We start from the raw sequence: 13410 nt of genomic DNA, 5'->3' as shown, positions 1-13410 counted from the left end.
TGAAAGAAGCTTTAAAAAAGGTGCACTTGCATATTAAGCCATAGTCATAGTAGCGCTTTGTGCTCTTGTGAGCAAACAGGACTCACCTTGTAAATTCATTTTCGTTACTTTTTAATCAGAGGACAGAGTGCTACCAAGTAATATGGGGAAAAGGATGGATGGTCCTTATTTGTTTTGTAAGTTTAACTATATAGTTATTTTCACCAAGAAAAGCTTAATATATGTGGCAGTAAAGAGAAAAGAGACAACTTGGTTTTAGTAGGTAAAGACAAGATACAGTTAAGACAAGCTACATATCAATGTAGAATACATCATAATTCCATAGTGACAGAGTATAAACCATGGTTTGTGCTCTGGTAATCAGAGTAAGGGACCATAGTTCCAGCCTAAGATGAATTATCTACAAAGAAAAAAACAGTGACTGATAGAAGTTAAGTCTGAAAGTTTTATTCCATATTGCTTTCTAGTCTGAATTTGTTGCCTGAGAACTGTAATGCTTATTTGATACTGATGTGTTTTATTCTATCCTCATAAGTCCATTTTCACATGTATCTGCTAGGTGACTACCATAGTACAAGTTTCTGCTTTTCCTCACTTCTTTTTCCTGAAGATCGAGGCTGGCCTTTCCACAGGTATGTGGATGATGTGGCTCCAAGTGCAAGGCTTCATATAAATAGCCATTCCCAACTAGATATACAAACTTAGCACATAGGAACCAGTAAGGAGCAAAGTCTGAAGTTTTCCTATGAAGATCACCAGAGCAAAGTAGAGATCTTTGTTTCACTGGTGTCAACAGCTTCACATATCACAAGTACTTCAGGGAGAATATCCAAGAACAGCATTCCATAGTTGAGACCAGTGGGATGGGATTTGTCTGGATCCTCAGCAGGTGCTGTGCCAATTTAAACATTGTTAATTTATTATGAGCAGCAGTGATCCAAGCAGATATATTATTCATAAGTAAATCAAAGGCCAAAGGAAGAGGACAACATACAATTACTTGTTTCAGGTCTCTTTGCAGAGATGATTGCACCACGAGAGAACTGTGCGAGCCAAGACGCTCTACAAACTGGTAGAGAGCCAGACTGAAAAACAGCCAGATTTATGCTTAAAGACAGACGCTGCAAGTTCAAGTAATTATTTTATACTTAGAGCATGAAATGGACTTACCAGAAGACCGTTTATAATGTCACATTTACGCTCGGTTGACAGGTCATCTACATAAGGCCAGGCTGAGTGCAAGTTACTGGGTTTTATGAAAGGATCCTTTGCCATCTTTGTACAAACTCAGGTACTACTCGAAATGCAACATACATCAAGTCTTCTTGAACTTGGGCACTGCACTAACATTCTAAAACTACAACCACAGTAACAGCCACCTAGCCTCAGTCAGACGCTGGGCTTATAGAGGCCGTGCAGTAACCTACATTGAATTTACACTGGATTTACAATGCATAACTCTAAATTACCTCCTAAATCTAAGTCATTACAAAAAAAAGGAAGGACAGTCAGATGATCACTGAAGCCAGTGGCAATGGAAAGGAGAAAAAGAGAGGGAAGGAGGAAGAAGGGGAAGAGACAGAATGGGAGGTTAAGCTCTTACAGGTAGAATGAATAAAAAAAGAGGCGGGATGTACATGGAATCATAGAGTGGTTTGGGTTGGAAAGGACCTCAAAGATCGTGTAGTTCCAACACCCCTGCAACAGGCAGGGACACCTTCCACTAGATCAGGTTGCTCAAATTGCAGTACAGTCTCTAAACACACAACTTCTACAGACAGAATAGTTCAGACCTTGCTTTAAGCCTTACTGTGTTGGTCAACTTCATCTATAAATTGATACAAGTTCAGCAGCTGTAGGCCCGCATAATTTGGTTCAACTTGGTACAACCACATCAATTTAACTAAAGTGATATAAGCAGCAGGTTTAGAATCACAGCTCATTAAGCTCTGGCCAAGCAGCAATCAGGACTGTGTTCCATCACCAGCATTTAAAAAAAAAAGTCATTTCCTGACAACAGATTAAAAGCTCTCTGGAGCAAAGACCAAAGCTCAGATCCTCCTTCTCCAGACACATGCCCTGTTTGAGAGTCTTGCTTATATGATGGCACGCTACATAAGTGAGCTTAGGAAGGTAGACGTTATCTTACAGCCAGGTTCATGTGGCCTCAGTAGTGTTACATATAGGTGGATGCTCTCATTGTCAGATGATCTGTGTGTTAAAGGAGCAGAAGCTGCTACCTGTAATGCAGCAATCCCTATTTTGAGTCTGACAAGACCGAGTTCCTAAAGAGGTTTCAAGGGTGCAAATCCCAGGCAGAATCAGATATTTACACTCTGATCCTCTCAACTGGAAGACAGTTGCTTATGTCCTCACTTTTCATGTGTGCCATCTTAGATAGTTCTCTAGCTCACACTGATTACCATTCTAAGGCATTGGCTGATTTTACACAAGTAACAAGTGTAGCTACTTAATTCAGGATGACAATCTTGCTTCCAGGAGTAGGTGTTGCAATGCTGAGTATCAAAATATCTTTGTGCTTCCATTTGTGAATCTAGCTATAGATACTAGGCCATGAACAAATTAAGAGTGCCAAACAATGCCAAAAGACAAACACCTAGGATAATTAATCCGTCAGTAAACATTTACATCCAATTCAGTGTTGAAAAGAATATAAATCTATCCAGTACAAATCAATCCTATGCTGTATCCAAGGGCCACTTCCCAGCCTGCCAAACAAGGCAGGACGTTTGTTCCATGAAAACCAAATTAAGTACAAAGCAGATATTATAAGACCATTCAGCTCCCAAATACTTATCAAGTTAGGTTTTAAAAAGGTACAGACTGGACTTTCCATAGTTAAGATAAACACAAACACTAATCTCGGGTTGCTAAATATATTGTTTATTTATATTAAACATTAACATCTGAACAGCAATCTGCAAGCACGCAGGGATAATCTTTCAGTGATGTTTCTGTTTAAACTGAAGTCCACAGTAGCCACACGTTCCGGTCTTTGTATCTTTGTCCTGCAAAAACAGAAAAATACAACAGCTGCTAGTTTCACTTTATAAAACTTGTAGAAACTACAATCTTTCCCTTATTTACATGTGCCATCTTAAAACTGATCAATATAGCTGAAGTAGAGTTTAATCTTATTTGAAATATTGGAAGTAAGAACAACAGTATGAGATTCATCCTTGACTCCTATAACCCACACAGCTTCCCTTCTGCCAACCTCTTAACTCCCGGGCCTAATCTCAACAATATAATTTTAAAGTCAAGCCAAGTGGTATCTCTTCAGCAATAACGGATCCTCTTACCAAACTGGACATGTTACGTCAGTTCGGTCATATCTGTTGCAATGTTCTGAAAAAGATAACTTCATAATTATTTTAATACAGAACAGAATTTGGCAATTACAAGTTATATCTAGACAGGAATTTTGGCCAGTAATGTAAGCTGACAGAGTTAGTTGCAGGAGGAAATTTCAGTAGGATTCTGGGAAAAATTCTGAAAGAAAACATTTTGGAGATAAGCAGCAGTTGCTACTGTATAAAATTGTATTCTTCTCTCCAAAAGAGAGATACATATATATATTTAAATCTACAAGTGTGACTGTAGGCCATTATTGCAGTAACAGTTTCCTAACAAAACAAACACAAACCAGTCAGATAAACACTTGGGGATCTTCTGTTATTTAGCAACTATGTGCAGTCATGAAACAAAAGTAAACTCATGGTTCCCTTCCTCAATATAGGATTAAAAGTGAAAAATCCAGACTACCCTCCACCCCCAAAAGCCTGGATTTCAATTGTTAGGGCTGGGGGAAACAAGCTGGTCTAATACCATTCTCTCTGTTCACAGACGTTAGCTTTCAAAAACTAAACCACAGACATATAGTAATTTGATTGTTAACACAAAAAGATCTTGAAATTCACAAAAACTAAAACTCTTCAAGAAGAGCATGGCACAGGTCAAACAAATCAACATAAATGCAACTGATGAGCAATGTGCTACAGAAGTTAAGACTGAAGAACACAAGCTTCATAAGTCTTATGAGTTGGAACCTCCAAGCATTTGACTTTGAATAACGTAAAATGAACCATTACAAAGTTCTTACTTTGCTCAGAATAGAAGTGTGTGTGATTATAGTTAGGACTCACAACACCACTGACAATAAAGGACACCAGCTCTCCCCTACCATTCTTTTGGTTATTAAGCAAATATCAAAGTTTAGGTGACCAAGCAAAGATTTTAAGACATCTGCAGTCAGGGTCTGCCTGAGAACAGTACCTAAGCAATAGGTCATCATTGATTCCACCACGTAGCCTCAATACTTTTACTAACTAGAACAAGAATACACTGGAAACTATCACTACTGCCAATAGGAGATGATGACATTTATTCTTCACTGATTCTCTGACCACGATTGAAACGTTCAATCTTCAGAACTACCAAGATTCTCAAAGACTGAAAGAGGGGTTTGCTTTGTTTTTTTTTTTTCCTTGAACTTGCAAGATTCAAAATAAACTGCATATTTTTAAGAATACTGAAAATGTATCCTCAATTTACATGGTGGAATTTAAATAATTAAAGTGTCTCAATACATGGCAAGCATGTTATTTTTTGCTTTCAAGGCACTGCTTGTTCATATTGCTTCAGTTAACTTCTTTTTTAAAAAAAGTTACTGTTCTATCAAGTAAATCAAAATTTCCAAACAAAATGTCTGTAACTTTAAACAGAAGCCCTCTAACTCTTCCAATTAGAAAACTTAATTTTATAATTAGGCACCAAATAAAATGAGCATCTCAGGGTTACTCCTTTTACTTTGTTAAATTAACATGCCAAAAAGTAGATAATCGTATGAACTTGAAGAAACTTATGAAAATGAAGAATTTACAGGCAAAACATGCTATGCACAGAACACAGATATTACCAAGTTTATGTATACTTTAGGATGTCCCAAAGCTCCACCACCACCATCACATGATATCACTCTGCTTTCAACTTCACTCACAGGCTGCTCTGCTATCAAATCAATTGCAAAATTCTTGTTCACCTGTAAGAGGAAAAAAAGAAGCTTTACAGATACCTTCCCCCCTCAGACAGAAAGCAATTGCTATTTACCACGTCCCCAAGCAGTTCCACTACAGCCATCTTGAGAAGTTCCTGCATAGGTTTCCTCCCACCAATTCTTAGGCCGTGCTCTAAAGCCGGATCAGCAAACTATGGATGTTAAACTCTGCCAAAGTAACTCCGCTCCCCGATACACAGGCCACATCAGTGCTCAGGTTTACAACGCAACCTAAGCAGATTCAGCAGAGAGGTGAGCAGGAACAAGCAGCCAAGTACAGAAGATGTTTCACTAACACTGCCTCTGTATTGTGCTTTAGTGACAACATGATAAAATTGCTAAAGACTCACTGCTGATAAACTCAAAAATAATAGCGGGACGAGTAAGGTCAGGAGTGAGATAAAACAACTGCTGGTAATTTAGAGCCTCTCACCATGCACCTTATTCTATCACTGCTCAGGAATCTCAGGAAAACTTGAACGTGGAGCATAGCAGTCAGAAAGGCAAATTGTTCAGCGTTAGAAAAAAGAAAAGCCTCTAAACATCAGTATGCCACTCCGTAAATCCATCTTATACACACTTCCTTAATGTGCACATCCCTGACAAGTCAAGTACAGCTTTTTCCTAGAGCACACCTGAGTGGCCTAGCAAACGCATCCACCTCTGGACAGGCCCATGACACAGCAACTTGTCCCTCAGCAGCATCTACAGCACCCAGTAACAACGCCTTCCTCCCTCATCCACGCCAGCCTCTTCCAACGCAGCAACTGAGCAGACCATCACTCCTGCCCCTCAAGTCAACATGCTCCAGGAGCCAGCTTTTTCAAAGGCCATGTTACACACGCACAAATATAAAATAATATGCACGCCCAAAGAAGGCACTACTGCTCTGTGGATAAGGTTCATAAGCATGATGGTATTTGAATGAAGATGAGATTCTTAGAAAAAAGATAGCTAAGTGTCCATCAAATGAATCCCCAAGAACTGCAATGGTATTTTTTTATATAGTTCTAGTACACAACAACTTCGGATCTTTCACCAAGCCTCCAACTAAGCCTCCCCAAAATCTGCATTTTTGGTACAGCAGTGAAAATGTCAGTTTTGCCAACAACTAGATTTTCTTCACCTAAAGAAGATGGTAGCTAAATAAAGATAATGAAAAATTAACTTTCAGTATCGAAGCAAATTGGCAACATCAAGAACCCCGCTGCCTGGGGCCTGCGTCTTCAAGTCACATGTAATCTTTGCCAACCTGCAAGGATTTTTACAGCTGCTTTTAACAGTGCTCAAAATTGTGCATCCTTCTTTTCATGCTACAGGAGGGAGACAGCACCATGATGCACCTCTGCTTCATGATCGGAAGCAGAACTCCAGTCTTCCAAACATTTCTTAACCACAAAGGTATTTGTGAGGAGAGGGAAGAAGCAAGAACCTCTCATCCACCGTACACCTATAACTTGTCTGTGGTTCAGCCTACTACACAAGAAAGTCTAGGAATTTGGAGGGAAAACATGCCAGAGTGTCCTGGTTTTAGCTGGGACAGAGTTAGCTCTTTTTTTTTAGCAGCTAGAAGAGTTCGTGTTTTGGTTTTACTCAGAGGCTTGCTCTGAGAAGAATGTTGATAGCAAGCTGATGTTTGTGGTTGGAAGTGAAACTCCAAGGACTTTTCAGTGTGCCGTGTTCTGGCCAGAGTGCAGAAGCTGGCGGGACATGGGGGAGCATAGCCAGGACAAGGGGGCCATGATTCCTCTTGTGATTTGTGGTGGAACTTAAGATTGAGGGCCAAACTGGCCAATTAGTATTCCATATGATGCAGCGTCATGCTCAGTATAAAAGTGAGGGACAGCCGGAAAGAAGGACTTTTGGCGCTTTGGCTCTTTTGCTGCTTTTGCTCTATTGCCTTTTTTTTTTTTTTCCTCTCTCTTCCAGTACTCCTACTCTCGGAATACTATCTCTCTCTCTCTCTCCAGGCCTCACGTTCGTCTGGGACTGCAGCTTTGGGATGAGACGGGCTTCGCATACGAGGGGGTGATGAGCATCTACACTGTGTATTAAATCATCTGTATTAAATTGTTCTTATCTCAACCCATGGGTTTCCCATTTATCGTTTAATGCTCTCCCTCATCCCTGGGGCTGCGGGAGGGTGAGTGAACGACTGTGTGGGGTTTAGTTGCCGGAGCGACACACTAACCCATGACACAGAGAAAAAAAGAGACTGAGAAAAACTGCATGGAAAAAGAGAAGTGGTTTCAGTTACATCGTGTCCCTTCAATTAAAGCACAGCAGTAGTTAGTGTGAAGGGGCTGTTTCCATCAGCACATCCAAACGCTCCTTGCCCAATAAATAATTCAATAGGCAATTTTTTTTCCTGACTGTAGTGCCAGTTTGACAATCCCGTTGCTGCTTCTTTCCACCTACTCGCCTGTGCCAGTACATCATCTGGGAGGCCAAGAGATAAAAATCAGACTTGGAATTGACCTAGGTTCAGACATCCAGAGGGAAGGAGGAGGTTATATTTAAACCAGATCAGCTCCGAGGTCAGTTCTCACAGCTTCAGCTGCTGCACCAGCCCAACAGAAAGGGTAGAGTCGAAGTGGGAATGGTGGTGTTGAATTAGGTCCTGTGGTACCTTTGGTACCTTAGGGATTGTACAAGGGCAGGACGACCCTAGTCAGACTGCAGCAGATGCATCTTAACAGTTGTCACACTCAGTTTTCTCACAGCTACTTGCTTTAGGCCCTTGCCAGAGAGCGCTAATCCCCTGGTTCTGCACATCCAATGCCGAGAACAATGGCTTTAGCTAAAACACATGGATTTCATTAACAGTTAGGCTGGCAGAACTGAGGGGACAATAGCCATGTACTCTGGGCCATGCCCCTGGGCCTGGCCAGTGCCCAGAGAAGCCACACACAGCACTCAGTCACGAGCCCAGATGTCCTCACCAAGGGCACCCGAGTCCAGAGGCTGCATCCCCAGACAAGAAAGCTGCTGCAGCTGGACTGGGCTGATCACAAGGCAGACTGGACCACCTGGAGTGTACCGAAGACTAAGAGAAGAATCGACCGAGAAACTACCGTCACCACCTTCACGGGCTAGCTTCAGCTTCAGAAACAAGACAACATTTGGACTACAGACACAGCTGTGAAACCCTAGTACCAGCAGCTGAAACACACTGGGGATCTCCTAGGGTGGAGGCAAAACCCTTAGAAAGAGATCCTGCTAACAAGCACAGATAAGGACTGTTTTAGTATTTAACATGTAAATTTTGTTCCAACTTTGCAATTAAAACCTAGCACTAAACCTCACCCAGCAGATTTAAAGCTCCTCTTTTGCTGGATTAGGAGCAGCAGGCCAAACTGAAAAGCCTGGGTGTTCCTCGCCACAGAAAGCCTGACATCAGCTGCTGGCAAAGGCACATCAGAGGGACCTGTGCCCAGTGGAGAATTGGGCTTAAGGAGCATTTCCTACAAAGTTATAAAAGTAGCACAGAAACAGGCACTGCATTTGGGAGACACCTACTTTGCCACTATCCTCCCAGAAGTACACTACTTCAGCGTTCTAAGTGACAGTTTCATTTAACTATTTCCCATGTAGAATTCCTATTTATACTATGCAGCATGAGGCAAATTCCATCCATGATACAATGAGATAAACTCAATTGGAAAACACGTAAATCAGCACAATTAGTTCAGGTTAATGTAGGAAGGCAACTACACAAAAATACATTTATAGGCATTACTATTATAAAAATATATTTATAGGCAACTACTTAAAAAATCTACCACACCTTACATTTGATGCCTCTACTACACATACACATTTATAGTGTGCTAAGGCACTAATGAGATGCTCAGACACTGAGAAATACAGTTTCGCTGAATCAATCTCAGTTTCTCTCCCAAAGGCCAGCAGATCCCTCATGGAGCTGTGCTGCTCGATCATTAGAGAGAACTCGGTACTAAAGGACTCACAATTTCATGTACCCACTCTATTGATAAGCAGCAGCAACAGGCCCACAAAACAACTTCACGGTAGCACACTTGGCTGATGCTGGTGTTACTAGACTTTGCCTTTGAGGCTTTGTTATTTCAGAATACTCTAAATTTTAGTTTTATTTGTTACATCACTGTTTCAGCAAATGCTTCCCAGGCTTTGGAAATGAAGTGCCTCTTTAAAAACTCAGTTTGGGTAAAGATCAAGATTTTAACCATGCAGAAGCAAATTAAGCTTCAAAACACACATTTAAACAGATATATCGATGCACAATTCAGTACAATATTTAATTATGTGATTTTTCTGAACACAAATGGCACTAAAACCATGCTGAAAAATTTCTTAACACACATGCTTAAAACAAAAAGTGGTCCAAGTTGAAGATGTTCAAATGCCTACAACTTCCACAGCCTACATGTAAGCACTTAACAGGTGTAGGGCAAGTCTTGAATTTTCCAAATTTACCAAAAGTAGGGAGGTACACAGAGGCTCCTACAAGCTGTCTTAAAAGCATACTTTTCACCGTAGTGAAAAAATCACCGAAACCCAAAATCCAAACCAGTTTTGTTTGACTGGTTTTGTGCTTTGGTTGGTTTGTTGTTTGTTTGTTTGTTTTTTAATTAAATTACAATCAAGTTGAGGACATCAATATCAGGTATAAAAAACTCCACAAACCACCCCCTCTCCCATAAGTAAAAATAGAATGAGTACCTCCTTTTGTCGTCCAACAAATCTAACTCTTCTATAGTCCTTTTCTTCATATACCTGAAACATAAAATGAACTTACGTAAAAAGCAATAACCGTAAACAAAGAACGCGAAGGCTTACAGCACTACCAAGGCTAAACAGTTTAAATAGTTTCCTCGGTTTCAAGTATTGCCATAATCTTACACGAAGGTACTGTGCAGAAAAAGCAGTTTCCATTTCTCTCACACAGAGAAATAAATTTTATGTTGGAAAGTAGAAAAGGAAAAGGGAGGGGAGTTTAAAGCCAGTAAACAGAAGTCGTAGCTATGACCACAGAGGACAACCTAAGATTTATAATTTATAATGCTGCTCCTTGATCCCGCACTGCCATCTGGAAAACGAACTAAACTAGGAAATTCGAGCTTCGTATTTGTTTATGTTCGAGCCCAGCAGGCGCTGTGAGAACCCTTCTACCTTGGCCCCACCAGCCGTGCCTCACACCAGCCTCCCCAGCTCTCACGCTCAGTTTTTTACGTTAAAAAGCGGATAAAACGCAGCTACGAGGCGCTGACACAAGGGCACCTCCCACCCGCCAGCTGTGCCCAGCGTCCGATTCAGACCACAACGCTCCGTAACGGATAATGACCCTGCCCCCAATTAACAGCCTTTTTTTGAAACCGCGCGTACCTTCTGCCTGCGTATCATCCGAGAGATTAATTCCCACAGCGCGTACTAAATGAAGCGGCACACCAGCGTGCCTCCGGGAGTGTTTTCCCGCAGGGACCGGACTGGCGGGAGACACGGCTCGGACGCGCCCGCCCGCTCCGGGCAGCGGAGGGGCAGTGCCGCCCTCCTACTGCCGAGCACGCTCACCTGCCCCGTGTGCGTCACCAGCTCGCCGGTGCCGGAGACCCGCACTCCGTAGGGCCGAACCGAAACGGCAGCGGTGGTAGCAGCAGCCGCCACCGCCAGGCGGGACGGCAGCGAGCGGCTCAGCGGCAACAGGCAGCGGAAGGTCGCCCCGGGCGCCGCCATCTTGAGCCGGTCACGCGGCTCCGCCCGGGCGGCGCAGGCGCAGCCCCGGCCCCGCCCCTCGCTGTCCCCCGCGCTCTTCCGCCGGCCGCGGCGAGCGCGCACGCGTGGGGTGGGCGGAGTGGGTAAGTCTGTGGCCGCGGTCCGAAGCGGGGAGCGGCGGCGGTGGTGCCCGTCGGTGCCCGGCGCCTTCCGTTAGGGGCTGGGGGCGGTTGGTAGCGGGGTGGGGCGGGTGTCGTTACTGGTGTGCTGTCCCCGCAGGGCGCGCAGCATGCTGACCCTCCTGGCTAGGGCTGCCGCCGGGCCGCTCCGCTCGCTGGGCCGCTCGCCCTTCTGCTCCCTGGCCCCGTGGTGGCCCCGGGTGAGCCGGGCCTGGCCGCCGTGGTGCGGGGCGGCCGCCCCCCGCGCCCTGCTGGCCGTCCCGCCGCCGCCCGCGCTCCTGCCGCCGCTCCTGGCGGGGCTGAAGACGAAAACCTCGTTGAAGCGGCGCTGCAAGGACTGCTTCATCGTCCGGCGGCGGGGCCGCCTCTACGTCTGCTGCAAGACCAACCCCCGGCACAAGCAGCGGAAGCTGTAGCTGCAGCCCCGCGGCCCGGAGCCTCTCCCGGCGGGGAGCGAGTTACCGCTGCGTGCGCCTCCCGGGCCCCGAGTCCTCCTTTCCACGTCCCTGCCGCTGGGCACGCTCCCTTTTCCCTGACTGCCCCGTGACTTTGGAGAGCTGACTGCTGGGGACACCAGTCGCACAATGCTGTAGGTGACAACGTTTCACCTTGACGCGAACGTAGAGCGAGTTAAGATCTTGTCGGCCCTTGCCGTAATTTCAAACCCTGGATGCTGGAAGCTGAAATGGGAAGCTGTAACTTTCAGGACCTCTTGTCATCTTAGCGTTGAAGCCTTACTTACAGTCACCTCGCTGCCAAGTTACGAAGGGCAAAGCTGCATCGTCAGACGCTGAGATGCGTTTGTGTTTAATTAAAGCAAAATAAAAATAAACACTGCTGATTGTGCATTATTACAATATACAATGAATCTTTCTTAAAAAAAGGCCCTATGTGTTGAAAACAGATAACAGTTTCAAACTTAGGTGGGCTCTTAAGTGGCAAATAAATATGTTGCATTGAAAGATGGTGTTCTAGCTTTTGGCTTGGCTCATAGGTGAGGTAAAAATTTCTTTTAACCATTGATTTGCAGCAGACACAATCCCATGTAGTTTGAGTAATGCCAATGTAAATAACTCTTGCTGCTTATCATGGTGGGGTTTGAGGGAAGATGGTGATATTGTAATTAGTATGATCAATACTTTTTAAAGTTTTAGTGTCTAAAGTCATTATTTAATGATATATTGACCATTCACAGTGTATTCTGAAGTGTTCTTAGCCTCCTCTTCCTTCCTTCCTTTGAAGTCCTCTGTGCTGTTTCTGGTGTACCTACTATTCTACAGTTTCTGGAACCTGAATAAAAAGGCAATACTTAGGAATCATTGCCTTTTGGGTGGAGGTTGTAAACTATTTTGTGTAGGTGTCTACAGAAAAGAAGATAAAAATAGTAGTTTCAGATTCTAGCTAATTTGTTGAAAGTTTCTGCAAAAGTTTAGGCTCACTCACCTAAATCAGTGAGGCTTTAGGATTATATTTTTTCTTTTTTTTAATGCAATTTTTCCTATGTTCCTTGAAGCAACTCTTTCTTGCTAGAGATGTGGGAAGAATGACAGGGAACAGTAATGCCTCAGAGGTCACGTAGCCAAGCATACTGTTGAATGCAAACTAATAGACTGGTACCCATGGATTACAATTAGACAGCCAGAATTGCTACAGTCCCCAAAGGTGTTCCTCATGCTTCTGAATATTGCTGTGCTTGAGGCAGGAGTGTTCAGTCTTCCTGTGAACCGCAAATTCTCAGCAGAAGGTACCAAACTAAACTTTGGACAACTATCAAGTTTGCTACGAGCTTGCCAGACTACAGTGGGATGGCATTCCCAGTTTAGGCGAGATGAAATTAATTGAGCATTGTGTTTGAGGTTGTTTTGTGGATAGTACAATGACTTGAAGAACTTTTCTGCCCAGTTATAATCCCGCAACTTTAAAATTGCAGTAACTTTTATAATTACATCTTTTCTTACTAGGTGCTTGGTGGACAATGAGAAGCTAAGCCTGGAAAGCTGTGGCTAAGCAGCCCAGAGGCAATAGTTATTGACTGGTTCCTGTTTGTTGTGCAGTTTGTCTTTTCACTCATCTATCTTATCACCAGAAATGTGGATTTGGAGAGAGAGAGAGGCAGATTAGTTTGCATACACATCCATCTTAGGGAGCATCAAACAAGTTCTTGACAGTAACGGGGGAGAGAAATGGCTAGCTTCATCGAACTAAAGACAGGTTGATTCAAAACTTAGAAGCCTCCTCAAAACCAAAGAACCTTTAAGTAGTGGAAAACTTGCTGTACCTCAAAAGGCTTGGTTGAAATTTAGAATCATAGAATGGTTAGGGTTGGAAGGGACCTCAAAGATCATCTAGTTCCAACCCCCCTGCCATGGGCAGGGAAACCCTCCACTACACCAGGTACCCAAAGCCTCATCTAACCTGGCCTTGAACACCTCCAGGGATGGGGCATCTACAACTTCTCTG

General features: G+C 43.5%; 2 protein-coding genes across 2 annotated transcripts; one reads left to right on the top strand and one right to left on the bottom strand.

Moving 5' to 3' along the window:
* Window positions 1-2883: 2883 nt before the first annotated feature.
* NDUFS6 (NADH:ubiquinone oxidoreductase subunit S6) lies at window positions 2884-10792 on the bottom strand. Its single transcript, XM_086609130.1, has 4 exons — window positions 10631-10792; window positions 9782-9835; window positions 4940-5062; window positions 2884-3029 (listed from the first exon to the last, which is right to left on the bottom strand). The coding sequence occupies exons 1-4, from the start codon at window positions 10790-10792 to the stop codon at window positions 2964-2966; spliced, it is 405 nt and encodes a 134-aa protein (XP_086465256.1). The 3' UTR covers window positions 2884-2963.
* Window positions 10793-11060: 268 nt separating this feature from the next.
* On the top strand, window positions 11061-11880 carry MRPL36 (mitochondrial ribosomal protein L36). The gene has a single exon (XM_086609129.1). It carries the CDS (start codon window positions 11061-11063, stop codon window positions 11364-11366), a length of 306 nt encoding a protein of 101 aa, XP_086465255.1. The 3' UTR covers window positions 11367-11880.
* The last annotated feature ends 1530 nt before the right edge of the window (window positions 11881-13410 follow it).

The sequence above is a fragment of the Tauraco erythrolophus genome, chromosome 3 (genome assembly GCF_009769465.1).
Source record: "Tauraco erythrolophus isolate bTauEry1 chromosome 3, bTauEry1.pri, whole genome shotgun sequence".
NCBI lineage: Eukaryota > Metazoa > Chordata > Aves > Musophagiformes > Musophagidae > Tauraco > Tauraco erythrolophus.
Note: the sequence above shows the minus strand (reverse complement) of the source record. Positions and strands in the feature narration are given on the sequence as shown.